Raw genomic sequence first — 20,995 nt, 5'->3', positions numbered from 1 at the left:
GGGGATAGGCTATGCAGAGCTTACTATGATAGTGTTAGAAGTTTGAACTGGATCCTTTGGGTGACTGGTAACCAATGGAGCGATTGGCAGAGAGGGGCAGCATCAGAGCAGCGGGAGGGGAGGTGGATGAGAGGAGCAGCAGAGTTCAGTAGGGACTGGAGAGGTGCCAGTCTGTTTTTTTTGGTAGGCCACAGAGTAGGGTATCACCATAATCATCACCAAACATGATTAGCAGCACATGTACAAGCATTTTAGTAGCCTGCGATGGATGTAGCAAGAGGTTTTTAATGTTAACCCTATTGGGACCGGCCGCCTAACCCCCTTAAGGACCAGGCGTTTTTGCTGAAAGGAGGAGGGGGGCGCGTTTGGGGGGGGGGGGGGGGGGGTCAGGCAGCCGGATCCCCTCTGTGGCGTGCTGGGCTGTGTGTCCCCCCCCCCCCCCCTTCCCTTTAGCCAGATGTCCTCCCTGCACGCAGCAGCCATCACTCACCTTACAGGCTCCAGCGATGTGCCGCAGTGGACCCCTCTGCTCCGGCCGGCATCTCTGCTCCTACTGCCGCTCAGTTCTGGGTCGTGGCTTGATGACGTCATCAAGCCGGGACCCGGCGCTGACGTCAGAAGGAGCAGAGATGCCAGCAAGAGCGTTGGGGGGAGCCGATCGTCACGGGAATGGCAGGGAGGTGAGTGGATCCTCTTCTTTCCCCCCCCCCCCCCCTGCCGCCGCAGCTGTCAAATTGATCACTACGATCTGCCGGCGATCGTAGTGATCACATGATCAGCAGCCATACGCAATGGCTGCTGATCACTGAGGGGAGATGTCAGCTGTCATGTGACAGCTTAATCTCCCCTCTCAGGTGCGCACGATCGTTTCGGGACGGTTCGTTAGCGCAGACGTTGAATCAACGTCCAGTCAGGGCGGCAGCACCACCTGCTGGACGTAGATTCAACCTACGTCGGTCCCCAAAAGGTTAATATGTGGTTGAAATGAGAGCTCAGAGTCCAGAGTTACCCCCAGACAGCGAGCTTTAGGAGTTGAGGTTAATGGGGTATTTTCTACATTAATTGTAACTATAAGTGGGGAGCAGAGAGAGCTGAAGGGAATAGCACAATTTCTGATTTGAGGAAACAGAATGACATGAATGCAGAAACAGCAGAATGACAGTCAGGGACTCGAGATAATAGTGCACAGAGGTCAAGAGCTGAGAAATAGATTTGAGTGTCATCAGCATTGAGGTGATGCTGGGAACCAAAATAGTGTATTAATTGTCCTGGGCCATGAAAATTATTATTATGCATTTATATAGCACCGACATCTTCCACAACGCTTTACAGAGTATATACAGTGTCTACGTCACTAACTTTCCCTCAGAGGAGCTCACAATCTAAGCTCTACCATGGCCCAATCCATTGGAGTCTAGGGCCAAGTTGTAGGGGAATCCAATTATCTGTGTTTTTGGAATTTGTCCAGAGGAAGCCCAAGCAGTGCCCTGGCTGGGGTGCAAACCGGGGACCCAGCACTGCAAGGCGAGGGTGGTGTCCACTATGCTGGGGCTTCCAAACCCTGCCCTCAAGTGCTGCCAATAGTACTTTGTTTTGTAGGAAAACAAACCTTCACAGATAGAGTAATAATTAGTGTCTCAGCAGAGCTGGTTATATAACCCTCTGGATTTCCACAAAACATGCACTTTTAGGCCTCATTCACACCTAAAATCGAAAACACAAGCATCTTGCATTTTTGTGTGCTTTCCCCCCACCCCCTCCCGGCGCTCCACTGCGCGTGCGTTTTCTTTTCTAAGCGCTTTTCCAGAGCGGTTTTGTAATTCACTCCCTGACAGCAATCAGGAAGTGAACTCTTTGACCTGGAAAATAATAAATACAATGGATTTTATTCTAAAAGAAAAACAAACAAACGCAATCGCTGCATAAAGCAGTTTCGTGAGCATTTAGCGCTCTTCCTATACCTTCCATTATAGCAAAAACGCCCCCAAAATGGTCCAGGCATTGCTTTGCTGGATGCACAGCGCACGAACCGTGCTGATATGAACCTTCTCAGAGATTCAGTGCACAAGCGTTTTGTGGGCGATTTTAAAAATCACCTGCACTTGAAAAAAGGACAAAAACGCCCCTAGTGTGAACGAGCCCTAAGGGGTACTTGAGGACAGGTCTGGGAAGCCCTGCACTACCCCACCGTGCATGGGAAAATAGAAGAGATCCTAGAACAGAGCCTTGTGGTACATGAACAGATAGCCGGCGTGGAGAGAAGTAGGTGTAATGCTGGGTACACACTATGAGATTTTATGGTCGATTTACTGTCAGATCGATTATTTCCAACATGTCCGATTTGCTTTCCGAGCATTTTCCGATAGATTTCTGTTCATTTTAATAGGAAATCGATTGGAAAATGCTCAGATATCAATCGGAACGCAAATCGGACATGTTGCAAATAATCTTACAGTAAATCGACCATAAAATCTCATAGTGTGTACCCAGAATTAGATTAGGAGACGGTTAAAGAGAATCCAGACAGGTAGGAGCTAAACCAAGAATGTGCTAGCCCCATGACACCCAGTGAGGAGAGTGTCTGGAGAAGCAGAGAGTGATCGATGGTGTCAAAGGCAGTGGAAAGGTCAAGGAGTATCAGTACAGTAAATTGGTCTTTGGATTGTTGCAATGAAGCAACATAAATTCACAATGGGGTGAATAGGAATTGGAGCTGACAAAAAGTATATTTGTAGTAGACATGTGAATAATAAAAGGGTTACTAGTAAAGAATATCCGTGCCAAATAATTTCAAGTTGTACGATTATGCAAGTTTAGTATGTATTTTATAGTATATACAGGCGCTGATCCAAACTTTATCTCATGTGTATGTTCCACCAGCTGCTCAGGATCAACCACATCCACAATCGGTTCCAAGAAAAAATGCATACAAATCCACAGTGCTTGGTACTCAGATCGGCATCTGCAGTAACCCCACAGTGCTCAAAAGCATATTTCCACAGTGACCATCACCAGAAATAAAATGAGAAAGGTCACTTCTCCATCCAAGAATCACATATACATTTATTAGAAGCTGAATCTACATCACATATACAATGACTTACTTCTGGGTCCTTTTGACAGGGACCCTTAGTAGTTAAAAGCATATAATGTAACCCAGTACACATTTAAAATCCAAAAAACTATCTCATATAAGTTGCCCAGTCTCCAGTTCCAACTGATATAGCTTCAGCTTCTAATAAATTTTTATGTGATTTTTGGATGGAGAAGTGACCTTTCTCGATTTATTTCTGGTGATGGTCACTGTGGAAATATGTTTTTGAGCACTGTGGGGTTACTGCAGATGCCGATTTGAGTACCAAGCGCTGTGGATTTGTATGTAAGTTTAGTATGTAACTGTGAAGCTTGAAAATGGACTAATCAAGTTCCTTCAGGCCTTGTTCACATTATAAAAAAAAATTAAAAAACACAAAATCCAGGCTCGTCACCTTGAGCTAGGACATTTAAATACTTGTAGATTTAATAGGGAGGTGCTGGAAGGGGTGTGGCAAGCAAACCATCAAAATGAACTTCCGCACACTCATGCAAATCCTTATGCGAATCCATTCTCAAAAATCATGCAGCAATCAATGCTGTCCCTACAGCTAAGTTAAAAGCTGGGATCTTCGTTACAAGAATAAAGTCTCTTGCGTAGTCACATACACCGCGTAGAGGTAGCCCAGTGTCGTGTGTTTCCTAACTCTGGCCCTGTAACATGCATAGCACAAACATGCACGCATTCAGCGCATCAAAACCTATCTAGGGAATAGGAGCACATATCCTTAACGTCCTCCCTGGGACAGATAGTGGATCTAACTAATCCTGCAAGTACCTACATATGTACCATGCGAATACACCTGTGTGTTCGCATGGTACATACAGTGGCTTGCAAAAGTATTTGGCCCCCTTGAAGTTTTCCACATTTTGTCACATTACTGCCACAAACCTGAATCAATTTTATTGGAATTCCATGAGAAAGACCAATACAAAGTGGTGTACACGTGAGAAGTGGAACAAAAATCATACATCATTCCAAACATTTTTTACGAATCAATAACTGCAACGTGGGGTGTGCGTAATTATTCGGTCCCCTGAGTCAATACTTTGTAGAACCACCATTTGCTGCAATTACAGCTGCCAGTCTTTTAGGGTATGTCTCTACCAGCTTTGCACATCTAGAGACTGAAATCCTTGCCCATTCTGCTTTGCAAAACAGCTCCAGCTCAGTCAGATTAGATGGATGGCGTTTGTGAACAGCAGTTTTCAGAACTTGTCACAGATTCTCGATTGGATTTAGATCTGGACTTTGACTGGGCCATTCTAACACATGGATATGTTTTGTTTTAAACCATTCCATTGTTGCCCTGGCTTTATGTTTAGGGTTGTTGTCCTGCTGGAAGGTGAACCTCCGCCCCAGTCTCAAGTCTTTTGCAGACTCCAAGAGGTTTTCTTCCAATCAACTTTGACCAGCTTCCCTGTCCCTGCTGAAGAGAAGCAACCCCAGAGCATGATGCTGCCACCACCATATTTGACAGTGGGGATGGTGTGTTCAGAGTGATGTGCAGTGTTAGTTTTCTGCCACACATAGCATTTTGAATTTTGTCCAAAAAGTTCCATTTTGGTCTCATCCAACCAGAGTACCTTCTTCCACATGTTTGCTGTGCCCCCCACATGGCTTGTGGCAAACTGCAAAGGGGACTTCTTATGCTTTTCTGTTAACAATGGCTTTCTTCTTGTCACTCTTCCATAAGAGCCAACTTTGTGCAGTGCACGACTAATAGTTGTCCTATGGACAGATTCCCCCACTTGAGCTGAGCTGTAGATATCTGCAGCTCGTCCAAAGTCACCATGGGCCTCTTGACTGCGTTTCTGATTAGTGCTCTCCTTGTTCGGGCTGTGAGTTTAGCTGGACGGCCTTGTCTTGGTAGGTTTACAGTAGGGCCATACTCCTTCCATTTCTGAATGATCACTTGAACAGTGCTCCGTGGGATGTTTAAGGCTTTGGAAATCTTTTTGCAGCCTAAGCCTGCTTTAAATTTCTCAATAACTTTACCCCTGACCTGTCTGGAGTGTTCTTTGGACTTCATGGTGTTGTTGCTGCCAAGATTCTCTTAGACTACATCTGAGGCTGTCACAGAGCAGCTGTATTTGTACTGACATTAGATTACACACAGGTGCACTCTATTTAGTCATTAGTACTCATCAGGCAATGTCTATGGGCAACTCACTGCACTCAGACCAAAGGGGGCTGAATAATTACGCACACCCCACTTTGCAGTTATTGATTTGTAAAAAATGTTTGGAATCATGTATGATTTTCGTTCCACTTCTCACGTATACACCACTTTGTATTGGTCTTTCATGTGAAATTCCAATAAAATTGATTCATGTTTGTGGCAGTAATGTGACAAAATGTGGAAAACTTCAAGGGGGCCCAATACTTTTGCAAGCCACTGTATGTAGGTCAGGGGTCGGCAACCCGCGGCTCCGGAGCCGCATGCGGCTCTTTTCCACCTTCGCCGCAGCTTCTAGGCGGCTCCGGTGTCAGTGGCTGACTGGCTACGGCGCGCGTGTGCTGTTGCAGGCCGGCAGCCTATCAGAGAGGCCGCCGGACCAGTGCAGTGCAGGGCTTCGGGCGGCCATTTTCCCGTAGCCCTGCAGTGTAATGCAGGCAGGCAGGACGTGACGTAGGAGGAGGATCGTGGGAGTTGCGCGCCAGAAGGTCGGGACCGGAGGTCGGGACAGGAGGACATCGTGACAGGAGGTCTTCTGACTAGGTGAGTAAATGTTTTTTTTTTTCAGATCTGCTAATGAGCTGTGCATATGGGGGTCATATCTGCTAACGAGCTGTGCATATGGGGGTCATATCTGCTAACGAGCTGTGCATATGGGGGTCATATCTGCTAACGAGCTGTGCATATGGGGGTCATATCTGCTAACGAGCTGTGCATAGGGGGTCATATCTGCTATGAGCTGTGCATATGGGGGGTCATATCTGCTAATGAGCTGTGCATATGGGGGTCATATCTGCTAACGAGCTGTGCATATGGGGGTCATATCTGCTAACGAGCTGTGCATATGGGGGTCTTATCTTTGCTAACGAGCTGAGCATATGGGGGTCATATCTGCTAACGATCTGTGCATATGGGGGTCATATCTGCTAACGATCTGTGCATATGGGGGTCATATCTGCTAACGATTTGTGCATATGGGGGTCATATCTGCTAACGAGTTGTGCATATGGGGGTCATATATGCTAACGTGTTGTGCATATGGGGGTCATATCTGCTAACGATTTGTGCATATGGGGGTCATATCTGCTGAAGGATTGTGCATATGGGGGTCATATGTGCTAACGATTTGTGCATATGGGGGTCATATCTGCTGAAGGATTGTGCATATGGGAGTCATATCTGCTAATGATTTGTGCATATGGGGGTCATATCTGATAACAATTTGTGCATATGGGGGTCATATCTGCTAACGATTTGTGCATATGGGGGTCATATCTGCTGAAGGATTGTGCATATGGGAGTCATATCTGCTAACGATTTGTGCATATGGGGGTCATATCTGCTGAAGGATTTGTGCATATGGGGGTCATATCTGCTGAAGGATTTGTGCATATGGGGGTCATATATGCTAACGATTTGTGCATATAGTTTTGCGGCTCCCAGTTTTTTTTCTCTTTTCCGAAACGGGTCCAAGTGGCTCTTTATGTCTTAAAGGTTGCAGACCCCTGATGTAGGTACTAGCAGCTCCCTTGCAGGATCAGTTAGATGCACTATCTGGGGTCCATGTTTTCACAAACTTAGCACCTCTAATTATTATAATTTAGTATTTATATAGCACCAACATCTTCCACAGGTTACTTAACTTTCCCTCAGAGGGACTCATCTAATCCCTACCACAGTCATATGTCTATGTACATATCGTAGTCAAGGGCCAATTAAGAGGGAAGCCAATTAACGTATCTGTATATTTTTGGGATGTGGGAGGAAACACACCTAGACACAACATAGTCATCCTTATCATTCCCAAAGATATGGAGCCGAGATTGATGCCATTGCCTGAGCTCCTCTGCCAGCATCAAAGATGGCTTCGGTAGGCTGCCAGTTTTCCGGTTTATACCGGAAGTAGTGAGTGATAAGCCGGAAGTGGCTGATGGTGTTGTGTTTGTTGCAGCCAGATAGATTCTGCATTGTGCTGTGTAGAAGAGTCACGGTGCCTGGAGCGCCATCTTATCTCCGGTAATGTCCTCTCCATGACCCGCTGCGCCTTCCGCTCATGTCACCGGCCAGTCCCCTCCCCACTCATCTCCCCGGAGGCTCTGCCTGCTGCCTTCCTATACCAACCTGTAGCCAGTACTGGTCTCTGCCATGTGTATCGTGTCACCCCATCCCTGCTGTGCAATGCTGTGTGTGACTGTGACCCCCAGACACTGCCACCCCTGTCTGTGTACCCCCAGCACCTGCTGTGCAATGCTGTGTACCCCCAGACACTGCCACCTCGGTATATGTCTACCCATATCATCACTCTGCCCCTTCCCTGCTGTGTGACCCCAGACACTGCAACCCCTGTCTGTGAACCCCCAGCACCTGTTGTGCAGTGTTGTGTGTCCCCCAGACACTGCCACCCCTGTCTGTGTACCCCCAGCACCTGCTGTGCAGTGTTGTGTGTCCTAGACTCTGCCCCCTCTGTCTATATGTACCCCTATCATCACTCTGCCCTTTCCCTGCTGTGTGACCCCAGACACTGCAACCCCTGTCTGTGTACCCCCAGCACATGCTGTGCAGTGTTGTGTGTCCTAGACTCTGCCCCCTCTGTCTATATGTACCCCTATCATCACTCTGCCCTTTCCCTGCTGTGCAATGCTGTGTGCCCCCAGACACTGCCACCTCAGTATATGTCTACCCATATCACCACTCTGCCCCATTCCCTGCTGTACAATGCTATGTATGTGCCCAGACACTGCCACCCCTGTCTGACTACCCCTGTCACCGCCCTGTCCCTTCTGTGCTTTGCAATGCTGTGTGACCCCAGACACTGCCACCCCTTAATATGTGTACCCCTATCACCACTCTTTCCTGTCCCTGCTGTGCAATGTTGTATGCCTCCAGACACTGCCATGCTTGTGTATATGCACCCTTATCACCACTCTGCCCCTTCCCAGCTGTGCAATGTTATGTGTGACCCCAGATACTATCACCCCTGTGTATGTGTACATCTATCACCACTCTGCATTTCCCTGCTGGGCAATGCTGTGAGCCCTCAGACACTGCCACCTCGGTCTATGTGTACTCCTATCACCACTCTTCCTCTTCCCAGCTGTGCAATGCTATGTGTGACCCCAGACACTACCACCCCTGTCTGTGTACCTCTCTTACTACTCTGACTATACTGCCATGTGTGATACCACAGACTATACCATTCCAATGCACTTTATCACCGCTCTGCTCCTTTCCTGCTGTGCATTGCTATGTGCCCTCAGACACTGCCACCCCTATTTATTTGTACCTCTATCACCACTCTGACCCTTCCTTGCTGTGCAAAGCTGTTTGCCCCCAGACACCACCACCCCTGTCTGTGTACCCCTATCACCATTCTCCCCCCTTCCCTGCTGTGCAATGCTATGTGTACTGTGTGCCCCCAGACACCACCACCCCTGTCTGTGTACCCCTATCACCACTCTCCCCCCTTCCCTGCTGTGCAATGCTATGTGTATTGTGTGCCCCCAGATACTACCATCCCTTTCTATGTGTACACTTATCACCACTCTGCCCTTTCCTTGCTGTGCAATGCTATGTGCCCCCAGACACTACCACCCCTATCTATGTGTACCCCTATCACTACTCTGCCCATTCCTTGCTTATACTGCCATGTGTGATACCAAAGACTGTACCATTCCTATGCACTTCATCATCACTCTGCCCCTTCCCTGCTGTGCATTGCCATATATGACATTGCAGGCTGTAGCAATTTTATGTACTTCTATGACCTCTCTAACTTATTCTTCTTTATTTCAGGTGAAGATTTAAACACCCCCTTCTAATAAACATGACGTCCCTGGTAAGTGTCCATTCTTGGTTACAGTGCCATCTGATATTATAGAATATAAAAGGGATCCTAGGCAAGATCTTCCTGAATTAATTCTATCGTGGTCCTATTATTTGTTGGATAGATCCTAAAGTGGATCCGAGATGAAAAACTAACTATAACAAGTAACTTATCTATATATCTTATCTAAAGTTTAGATAGTTTACACCGCATATCTAGCTGCAAACAGCTTCAAAAGTTTGATTATTTATTCTTGTGATACAATGAGGGCAGCCATGTTCTGTTTGTCACATTGTCATAGGCTGAGGGCTGGAGATGCTATCAGCTTGCCTGTGTGTAAATTCAGTCCCCTCTCCTCCTCCCCTCTACCTATGAAATCAATGGCTAGTAACCTCCTCCTGCCCAGACTGAATTCCCATGAGCCCTTGCTACAGTGCCAAGGCACTGTGAAAAGCTGTGGGCCAGGCTTGTTTAGTTTATAGGGAATTAGAGTATTAAGACAAAGCAAACAGTATCTTTGAACTGCCGATTGCAGCGGACACTTATGGCACACTGTACATGGCGGAAGGGGGGCTAGAGTCGCTGACCCCCATAGGTAGGCAATGGCTTGTCCCCCCCCCCTCCTTCCCCAACAACTCCCTGTGTTACAACCCTCCCTTACGAAGAGGTTTATTGTAGAAGAAAAAAAAAAGCGTCCTGGGTACTGAAGTTTGAGTTTGGAAGCAGGTACAGTTTTTGTTGTCTTTAGCCATAAAACATCACCACCCTATTGGAAGTGTAACAGCAGTAGCAGATTGTTTAAGCCTGGTACACACCATGAAATTTCCCGTCAGATAGATGGGTCGAATAGATAATTTCCGACAGGTCCGATCTGATTTCCGATCGTTTTTCTGATCGATTTGCATAGAAGTGATCAGAAAATCGATCAGAAAAACAATCTGAAATCCAATCAGATCTGTCAGAAATGATCTATCGACCCATCTATCTGATGGGAAATTGCACGGTGTGTACCAGACGTTACTGTGAGCAGTTATTTTCAGAATGCTTCTATGCTTGAAGTCCCTTGCTTGTGTTGTGACCTGGTCTTTATCTTACAGGGAGGGAGCGGTCAGTCTGTTACGGAGTATGTTGTGCGAGTTCCCAGGTAAGACGCAATACGTACGCTGTACACCATCCATCCTGAATTGACTGAAAACCAAACGTCAGGCACCACCTATGGATAAGCTTTAGATGGGAGCTTTACTAGTCTGAGCATATTCAGCAACCCCAGTGCACCATGGGTAGTGGAAGCTGTGCCAGAGCCTTCGCTGCACATTCCTGGGTAGAGCTCAGGGCTGCAGTGCTGCCTCTGTTTCTGCTGGTTCGGTTCTCCCATCAGTCTTTGCTATGCTGTTGGTTATTTACTTATTTTTTTACTTGGCACACCAAGTTTATTAACCTCCTTGGCGGTAATCCCGAGCTAGGGTCGGGGCTGAAAACTGCAGCTAAGAGCGGTAATCCCGACCTCTGCTCGGGGTAGCAGCTGGAGGCGGTGTGCAGAGTATAGCGCGCAGCGGGTGTTTCTACATACCTCCCGGGGGATCCCGATGTCGGCCACCATTTTTCTTCTGAGGCTCTGCTTCCTCCTGGTGTGATCGCTGGCTGTTGTCATGACTACAGCCGGCAATTTAATTTGAGTTGCAGCGCCATCCGGAGGATGGAAGCATAACTGCAGCGCTGCAGCCAGGGAAGTGAGTGATTTGAAGAACTGCTGCAGATCTCCCTGCCAGCATGATTTTTTTCCGGGATTTAGGGTTTGAAAGGGTGCAAAAAAATTGAACCACTTTCAGACCCTAAAATCCAGAAAGAATCATAACGCCAAGGGGGTTAAAGGAAACCTGAGATTAAAATCACCTCGTGACATATACTTACCTGGGGCTTCCTCCAGTACCATACATTCCAGTAGTCTGTCTGGTCCCCTCTGATGCGCTGCTGTGAGACCTGCAAGTACCGGGATACTGCACATGCACAATCCTGGCCTTGTGCACCTTCCGATCGCTTTTCCGTATTCGGGAGTGATCTGCCCAGTCGTGTAATTTAATGAGCCAGACCGCAGGATAATGTAGGCGACCAGAAAGACTACGGGGGGATGGGTTTAGACATAACCCGAGGTTACAATAGGTTACAATAAAAAACAGATCATCGGAGGGGTTTGTGTGGCTGATATTGTGGTGAAACCCCGCCCACAGTGTGATGTCATGACCATGGTCCTGACAGCTTGCTGTCCATGAACCTCGTTGCATTGTGGGAAATAACGTCTGTTTCCAGCTGCCAAGCAACCAGCATCCCCCTCTGTGCATAGAACTCTCAGTAACGAACACTCTGTACAGATCACCTGGCAGAACTAAAGATGTCCCCACCAGTGATAATTTCAGGATGTAAATCAGGGAGAGGGAAGATATTACAATGGGCAAACACTGACTAAATTATCTATACATGAATATTGTAAAAAAAACAAAAAAATGAAGGAATTTTATTCATTGTTGTTTTCACTACAGTTCCTCTTTAAGACAATTGGAGCAATAAAAAAAGCAACTTCAACTGTACATACATGTCATAATAAAAGGAAGTGCAACATAATGGGAATAGTGCACGTAAAATGAAAGGCCAAAGGCAAGCATGTGATTTAGGAGTCTTCTTGGTGTGCCTGTTTGGTACTTTAAAATAAAGTACAGTATTTTTTGCTATTCTATTTTCTGCCTGACTCTGGTACGGTTTATTGTGTAATAAAATCTGGAAATCTATCGAAATTCTCTAACAATAGCGCCCCCTTGGCATTTTTTCATAGTTTTATCAGTTGAAAATGGATTGATTAGGAAGGGTTGTTGTTTTGATGGAGTGTAGGGAGGCTGCTGGTGAGAGCAGTATGAGATTTATGCCTGCATAGCTTTATCCTGCATCAGGCAGCACAGTAATAGATAGTGGTGGGAGCGGTGTGATTGATATTAGATCAGATTCCTTCTGACACAAGTGTCAGGCATTTTTGGGGTGAAAGGTTAGGCCCTGGATTCTGCTACTTACATAAGATAGTGCTAAGGGTATTTGAAGTGGACCTGAACTCTTGCACAAGACAGAAGGAAAACAGAGAAATGCACCCTGTATGTATTTAGACAGTTTAGCCTGTCATTTGTGTCTAACCACAAGTTGTAATTTGATCAGGGCTGTGGAGTCGGTCCAAAAATCCTCCGACTCCTCAGTTTAGGATTCCTCCGACTCCTCTAATTTGCATATTACAATTTTGTTGATTGAAAGTATGTAACATGAAATTCGTCTCTAACTGCCAACGCTTAGGAATTTTACAAGACAACTGAAGTGAGAAGGATATAGAGACTACTATATTTATTCCCTTTAGACTAAAACTAGTCCTTGGTAAGAGTACTTGTAAAAGGTACAAACCGGAACAAAGAACATCTATCAGGCCCTAGGCAATGTGACTGTGGGTACATGTAAGAATGATGTGCAGGTACTCTGCAGGGGAATGAGGAGATTCTTCCTCTATTACACATTCTTCATGCACAATCTGAACCAGGTGTATGGGCTATAGACAACACCTCTGTGTTCAATGTGCACAACATTCTCAGTGGATTCCCTGCAACTCTGTGGGGAGTGCATATGTAGAGTATAGTACTACTGTGTAACAAAGTAAACCTGAGACAGATGAAATTAAAGTCTTATACATACCTGGGGCTTCCTCCAGCCCCCATCAGTCTAATCAGTCCCTCGCTGTCCTCCTCCGTCACCTGGATCTTCTGCTATGAGTCCAGGTACTTGAGCCAGTCTGGTGTAGTGCGCATGCAAACACTCCGCCGCCGGGAGCGTACTACACCTGCGCAGCACTATTGTGCAAGTGCAGAACGTTCCTGGCTGTGCAAGCGGCACGTAGCCAGACTGCTCTGACTGGCTGAATTACCTGGACTCATAGCAGAAGATCCAGGTGGCGGAGGAGGACAGCGAGGGACCGAATGGCCTGAAGGGGGCTGGAGGAAGCCCCAGGTATGTATAAAGCTTTTCTTTTAATTCGCCTCAGGTACCCTTTAATTCATAGTCCCCAAACCAAATTTTAACAACATATCAATTTATTTGATTTCATGAGCAAAGAGAGTGCATACATTTGCATAAACCAGCATCAATGCAGAATTATTTCCATCTCATTGACCGTCTCTATTAGTGACACAGCTACACATCAGGCACACTTACAGCATAGATGTTATTTCGCATATATAAGAGATTCCTGTGTACACATCATATATACTGTACAGTCACAATCAGATATGTATATCTGAGTTTAAAAATACCGGGACTGCTTTATTTAAGCAGCACAAGTAACTAATTTTGATTGGTTTATTTCATTTTTGTGGACTGAACACAGCTATTACTGTATATATACATTATTTCTCTAGCCGTCATACGGGACACTGGAGATGTGGCTCCGCCCATCCAATCAGTGGAAACCACCTGAAAGAGTAAAAAGAGTATTAATAGCCCCCACCCTCCCCTGGCTCCTCAGTTTAATTTGGTTTCCGTCCCGGAAACACCGAAGAGGAGTAGCTCCCTTAGTTTTTATTATTTTTTAGCTTCACTAGGTGGTGAGGCCAAGAGAGACCGGGTGTTGGGTGATCGTTGTGAGCGCTAAGTGGCGTCTCTTTATGCACCCGGTTTTCTGCCGAACGCGGTGTTCGGATGTCGATCCCTCTGCCCTCCGTATGCATTTGTGCGGGCAAGGATCGTGGGACTCTCCCCCAGCTGCTTGGCATGGCAGCACTGCGCATGCAGGAAATCCCTGGGCCACAAGCGATGGTTGGGAAGCTGGCGCTGGTGGGGGAGTCTAATATAGGAGAACTAGGCAGCATAAGAAATGGAACTGCTCCTGTTGTTCTCCCCCATGCTGGGAAGATGGGATCACAGGCAAGAGGCTTCCCAGTCTGTTCCAGCAGCAGAGGTGACTGCATTGACCATACTGGAGAGATGGGATCACAGGCAAGAGGCTTCCCAGTCTTTTCCAGCAGCAGAGGTAAGTGCATTAACCAGGCTGGAAAGATGGGATCACAGGCAAGAGGCTTCCCAGTCTGTTCCAGCAGCAGAGGTGAGTGCATTGACCATGCTGGAGAGATGGGATAACAGGCATGAGGCTTCCTTGTCTGTTCCAGCAGATGAGGTGTGTGCACTGATAGCGCTTTTTTGCAGGGATATACACTCATATTATGCAGTTTAGAGTGTGATTTCACCTGTGTTTTATCCTTTCCCGCTATCTATATCATAGCAAGCTGAAAGTAAAAGCGGGGGAGGTATAGGATAATGTTTGGAGAAGCCAAAAACGAAAATTTGCTATTGCAACATTAAGCTTCCCCAGTATTATAACGAGATGAGTAAGGAAAGCCCTGAGCAGTTTTAAGGAATCATTTGTTTCCTATGCTAGATGCAGAAACTAACATTTTACAGGGATGTGCACTCATATGTTTAGTATTGGAGAGTGATTTTCCCTGTATATATTTTTTTCTTTTCACCTATCCTCTGTGTCCATGTGATCTAACTGTGAATGTTAAGCAGCAGGTGGGGCAGCAATTGGCTTCCCCAATATTAGAACATGATGATTTGTCAAACCTGCACTGAAGCGATGGTGATTGACAATTAAGGAGTAATGGAAACTTTCAAGAAATGAATCTCTGGTTAGTTTTCAGGGAGTCCCTTGTTTCGAATTTGACTTCGAATCTGTTGCGATTACGACTTTCAGTCGGTTTCGATTATAACTGTCAGTACGTTATGACTTTCAGTATGTTGCGATTATGACTTTTAGTATGTTGTAATTATGATTTTTAGTATGTTGCGATTATGACTTTGTCTCTTTCGATTATGTCTTTGTCTCTTTCGATTATGACTTCGAGTCTTTCGATTATGACTTCGAGTCTTTCGATTATGACTTCGAGTCTTTCGATTATGACTTCGAGTCTTTCGATTATGACTTCGAGTCCTTCGATTATGACTTCGAGTCTTTCGATTATGACTTCGAGTCTTTCGATTATGACTTCGAGTCTTTCGATTATGACTTCGAGTCTTTCGATTATGACTTCGAGTCTTTCGATTATGACTTCGAGTCTTTCGATTATGACTTTCAGTCTTTCGATTATGACTTTCAGTCTTTCGATTTTGACTTTCAGTCTTTCGATTTTGACTTTCAGTCTTTCGATTTTGACTTTCAGTCTGTTTCGATTTTGACTTTCAGTCTGTTTCGATTTTGACTTTCAGTCTGTTTCGATTTTGACTTCTAGTCTTTCGATTTTGACTTTCAGTCTTTCGATTTTGACTTTCAGTCTTTCGATTATGACTTCGAGTCTTTCGATTATGACTTCGAGTCTTTCGATTATGACTTCGAGTCTTTCGATTATGACTTCGAGTCTTTCGATTATGACTTCGAGTCTTTCGATTATGACTTCGAGTCTTTCGATTATGACTTCGAGTCTTTCGATTATGACTTCGAGTCTTTCGATTATGACTTCGAGTCTTTCGATTATGACTTCGAGTCTTTCGATTATGACTTCGAGTCTTTCGATTATGACTTCGAGTCTTTCGATTATGACTTCGAGTCTTTCGATTATGACTTCGAGTCTTTCGATTATGACTTCGAGTCTTTCGATTATGACTTCGAGTCTTTCGATTATGACTTCGAGTCTTTCGATTATGACTTCGAGTCTTTCGATTATGACTTCGAGTCTTTCGATTATGACTTCGAGTCTTTCGATTATGACTTCGAGTCTTTCGATTATGACTTCGATTCTGTTTCGATTTTGACTTACAGTCTTTCGATTATGACTTTCAGTCTGTTTCGATTTTGACTTTCAGTCTTTCGATTATGACTTTCAGTCTTTCGTTTTTGACTTACAGTCTTTCGATTATGACTTCGAGTCTTTCGATTATGACTTCGAGTCTTTCGATTATGACTTCGAGTCTTTCGATTATGACTTCGAGTCTAGTTTCGATTTTGACTTACAGTCTTTCGATTATGACTTCGAGTCTTTCGATTATGACTTCGAGTCTTTCGATTATGACTTCGAGTCTTTCGATTATGACTTCGAGTCTTTCGATTATGACTTCGAGTCTTTCGATTATGACTTCGAGTCTTTCGATTATGACTTCGAGTCTGTTTCGATTTTGACTTACAGTCTTTCGATTATGACTTTCAGTCTGTTTCGATTTTGACTTTCAGTCTTTCGATTATGACTTTCAGTCTTTCGTTTTTGACTTACAGTCTTTCGATTATGACTTCGAGTCTTTCGATTATGACTTCGAGTCTTTCGATTATGACTTCGAGTCTTTCGATTATGACTTCGAGTCTTTCGATTATGACTTCGAGTCTTTCGATTATGACTTCGAGTCTTTCGTTTTTGACTTACAGTCTTTCGATTATGACTTCGAGTCTTTCGATTATGACTTCGAGTCTTTCGATTCTGACTTCGAGTCTTTCGTTTTTGACTTACAGTCTTTCGATTATGACTTCGAGTCTTTCGATTATGACTTCGAGTCTTTCGATTCTGACTTCGAGTCTTTCGATTATGACTTCGAGTCTAGTTTCGATTTTGACTTACAGTCTTTCGATTATGACTTCGAGTCTTTCGATTATGACTTCGAGTCTTTCGATTATGACTTCGAGTCTTTCGATTATGACTTCGAGTCTTTCGATTATGACTTCGAGTCTTTCGATTATGACTTCGAGTCTTTCGTTTTTGACTTACAGTCTTTCGATTATGACTTCGAGTCTTTCGATTATGACTTCGAGTCTTTCGATTCTGACTTCGAGTCTTTCGTTTTTGACTTACAGTCTTTCGATTATGACTTCGAGTCTTTCGATTATGACTTCGAGTCTTTCGATTCTGACTTCGAGTCTTTCGATTATGACTTCGAGTCTAGTTTCGATTTTGACTTACAGTCTTTCGATTATGACTTCGAGTCTTTCGATTATGACTTCGAGTCTTTCGATTATGACTTCGAGTCTTTCGATTATGACTTCGAGTCTTTCGATTATGACTTCGAGTCTTTCGATTATGACTTCGAGTCTTTCGATTATGACTTCGAGTCTGGTTTCGATTTTGACTTACAGTCTTTCGATTATGACTTCGAGTCTTTCGATTATGACTTCGAGTCTGTTTCGATTTTGACTTTCAGTCTTTCGATTATGACTTTCAGTCTGTTTCGATTTTAACTTCTAGTCTGTTTCGATTATGACTTTCAGTCTTTCGATTATGACTTTCAGTCTTTCGATTATGACTTTCAGTCTTTCGATTTTGACTTTCAGTCTTTCGATTATGACTTTCAGTCTTTCGATTTTGACTTCGAGTCTTTCGACTGTGACTTCGAGTCTGTTTCGATTTTGACTTTCAGTCTTTCGATTATGACTTTCAGTCTGTTTCGATTTTGACTTCTAGTCTGTTTCGATTTTGACTTTCAGTTTTTCGATTTTGACTTTCAGTCTTTCGATTATGACTTCGAGTCTTTCGATTGTGACTTCGAGTCTGTTTCGATTTTGACTTTCAGTCTTTCGATTATGACTTTCAATCTGTTTCGATTTTGACTTCTAGTCTGTTTCGATTTTGACTTTCAGTCTTTCGATTTTGACTTTCAGTCTTTCGATTTTGACTTTCAGTCTTTCGATTTTGACTTTCAGTCTTTCGATTATGACTTTCAGTCTTTCGATTATGACTTTCAGTCTTTCGATTATGACTTTCAGTCTTTCGATTATGACTTTCAGTCTTTCGATTATGACTTTCAGTCTTTCGATTATGACTTTCAGTCTTTCGATTATGACTTTCAGTCTTTCGATTATGACTTTCAGTCTTTCGATTATGACTTTCTATCGGTTTTGACTTCGTCTGGTTTGATTTTAACTTTGAGCCTCTTTCGAATTGGTCTGCAAACCTGTTTCGAATTGGTCTGATATACAGGCCGGCACTTTATCTATGCTGGCTGTGGAGATTGAAAATCTTGTAGAGAGGGAGAGCAGAGTTGACAATCCTGCTCTGAGGGCCAGTGCGGTTGTGTGGCAGAACTGTTCTGCATGGGAATTTACTGCCCATAAGGTTCTGTGGACCTATGCATAGTACGGTGTTGTTTTGGCAGAGTAGTGCTCCAGGGTTGTGGCCCTCCCTAGTTATGTCTTTTCAGACTACTTGTTTATCATCTCCAGTGTCCCGTATGACGGCTAGAGAATATTACAGTTAGACTTACCAGTAACTGTATTTCTAGACGTCATACGGGACACCAACCCACCTCTATTCCTGTCGCACTCTCTTACGGCTATTGGATTGGGGGTTTATGGGTTACACTTCTTTTGAGGTGTCTTATTTCCTCTCCTCTTCTCTGTGTTTTAGTTGGAAGTTACTTGCATTACACTGAGGAGCCAGGGGAGGGTGGGGGCTATTAATACTCTTTTTACTCTTTCAGGTGGTTTCCACTGATTGGATGGGCGGAGCCACATCTCCAGTGTCCCGTATGACGTCTAGAAATACAGTTACCGGTAAGTCTAACTGTAATATTTTAATGACTATTATCTGAGAAATAGAACATTTTATCATATTTTCTATAGTTACAAATTCATTAGGAGTCGGAGTCGGTGCATTTTTTCCCGACTCCGACTCCAGGCACCCAAAATTGCTCCGACTCCACGACTCCGACTCCACAGCCCTGAATTTGATCTCTCTCCTGTGTCACCTGATTGCCACAGCAGATAAACTAATCTGTAAACACCGGATGATGCCCCAATGTCTGCTTCCATGAAAGCAGGAAGTAGACACACTGCAGATTTATTGCAGGATTTCTATCAGCCGTAACAAAGTAATGTTTTGTTTTTTTAAAGGTTATTTTTTAGAGCAGAGAGGACATTTATGAGTTCAGGTCCACTTTATAGTGGCCTCATACATCAGGCGATTTTGCAGGCCGATCAATCGGAGGAAAATTGGTGTCGCAAATCAGTCGAACAGATCGATCGGACATGCTGGTAAAACTATGCCGTTGCCCGGCTGTTCTGCTGATCCTCTGCCTCCAATACTTTTAGCCATAGACCCTGAACAAGTATGCAGCATATCAGGTGCTCTGACTGAAATCTGAGTAGAATAGCTGTATGTATTTCAAGTGTGTTATTCAGACACCACTGCAGCCAAAGAGATCAGCAGGACTGCCAGGCAACTGGTTATAGGAATACATTTGGTAGCCACCATATACCTCTCAATTCAGGTTCCCTTTAAAATGAATGGCCAAGTATAGGCCTGCCTTATATCATACTCTAAACACTATGCTGAAAACCTACACAACACTATTTATGCTTGTTGTAGAGAGCTAGAGAAGTATATAAAACTTAACTTTTAATGAACAATTAAAACTTCAGGTGTGGCCTGTATTGCCTATGTGGTTTACTTGACATGTAAAAAATATGTCAGAACAACCTATTGATATCGCCTCATTATTAACAACCAAAAATAACATTTATGAAACGCTTTTCTCCCGTAGGACTCAAAGCGCATAAGCATGGCTCAGACCAATAATTGGTTGAATGGTAAATTGTGGTACAGAGGAAGAACAATAGTCCGGAAATGCCAGGCTGAACAGGTGTCTTTTCAGTCTGGATTTGAATAAGTCCAGGGAAGGGGCTGTTTTTATTGGATGTGGTAGGGAGTTCCAAAGGGTAGGGGCAGCATGACAGAAAGCTCTGTCTCCAAAGGTTTTGAGGCCCACTCCGGGAATCTCCAGGTTTATGGATCCCGCTGATCTGAGGTTGAGAGATGTGGTGCAGTTTCAGCAAGTCCTTCATGTATCCAGGGCCCAAATTGTGTAGGGATTTGAATGTCAACAGTCCAATATTGCAGAGTATTCTCCATTTTACAGGTAGCCAGTTCATGGAGCAACGAATCAGTGTAATGCGACAGTGGCGAAGCGGGTTTGTTAGCAATCTGGCAGTAGCATTCTGTACTAATTGCAGGTGATACAGGTCATTGTTTGGGAGGCCTGCATAGAGGGCATAGCTGTAGTCCAGCCGTGATGTGATGAACTTGGGAACTAGGGTTGGGAGATCCTCTGGGGGAATGTGTTTAATTTTTGCAATGTATTAGCAGGATGTCTACCCCTTTAAATCACATAAAAATGAATGCATATTCATACACAACACCATCCTCCACCTAACCTGACATGTTTCACCTCCATAAGTACAGTAGGCTTCATCAGAGGACAATTAAAGTGCAGTAGTGCGATACATATACAGTAGTTAAAATACATTCATATTATCAATGAAGCATAGCTACACTGCCATATACAGTATACAAGCCAGTGGCCGTAGAGACATGGACATAGAGGTGATAAATATGTACCCATTTTCCACAGCAGTAATAGAACACACTAGGGGAGAGAGCCATACCTATTGCAGCTTGTTCATGCAGCAAGAGGACTCTATCTGGGCATTCTGTATTACCAATAGATTCCATGCCTGAAAAGAAGTGCAGTTTGTGCTTGCTGTTAGTTCTGGTAACTGATAATATCAGTGCAGTGCTTGATGTATCCACTGGGAGGCAGTAGAAAAGCAAGAAACAATCATGAAACAGATTTGGAGGCAAATTACAAAATCCAGTTAAATGGAGCTGCCTTCATATCACAATTCTGATTAAAGATCCAGATACATTTTGAGATAGTTTCTCCTCACATCTCAGACCTGGAGAAAAAACTCAAACAAGATTGTTTTGTAATGTGATAGGTTTGTGCTGATACAAAACTTGCTTTGATTAAACAGTTGGGTTCCGTTCACAATTGGTCCACTGCCAGATCGTTTTTACGGATTGGTGGGCAGAAAAACAATGGACATGTGGAGCGAACACGCCCTGTCCCA

General features: G+C 44.4%; 1 protein-coding gene across 1 annotated transcript in view; it reads left to right on the top strand.

Moving 5' to 3' along the window:
- Nucleotides 1-7,184: 7,184 nt before the first annotated feature.
- GTF2F1 (general transcription factor IIF subunit 1) overlaps nucleotides 7,185-20,995 on the top strand; it is a 45,668-nt gene continuing 31,857 nt past the window's right edge. Inside the window, exons 1-3 of the mRNA XM_068272166.1 lie at nucleotides 7,185-7,289; nucleotides 9,066-9,108; nucleotides 10,194-10,240. Coding sequence (XP_068128267.1) covers nucleotides 9,097-9,108; nucleotides 10,194-10,240 — 59 coding nt within the window. The 5' untranslated portion in view covers nucleotides 7,185-7,289; nucleotides 9,066-9,096. The remainder of the gene's footprint in view (nucleotides 7,290-9,065; nucleotides 9,109-10,193; nucleotides 10,241-20,995) is intronic.

The sequence above is a fragment of the Hyperolius riggenbachi genome, chromosome 3 (assembly GCF_040937935.1).
Source record: "Hyperolius riggenbachi isolate aHypRig1 chromosome 3, aHypRig1.pri, whole genome shotgun sequence".
Classification (NCBI taxonomy): domain Eukaryota; kingdom Metazoa; phylum Chordata; class Amphibia; order Anura; family Hyperoliidae; genus Hyperolius; species Hyperolius riggenbachi.
The sequence above is the reverse complement of the archived record's forward strand: the minus strand, read 5'-3'. Positions and strand labels throughout refer to the sequence as shown.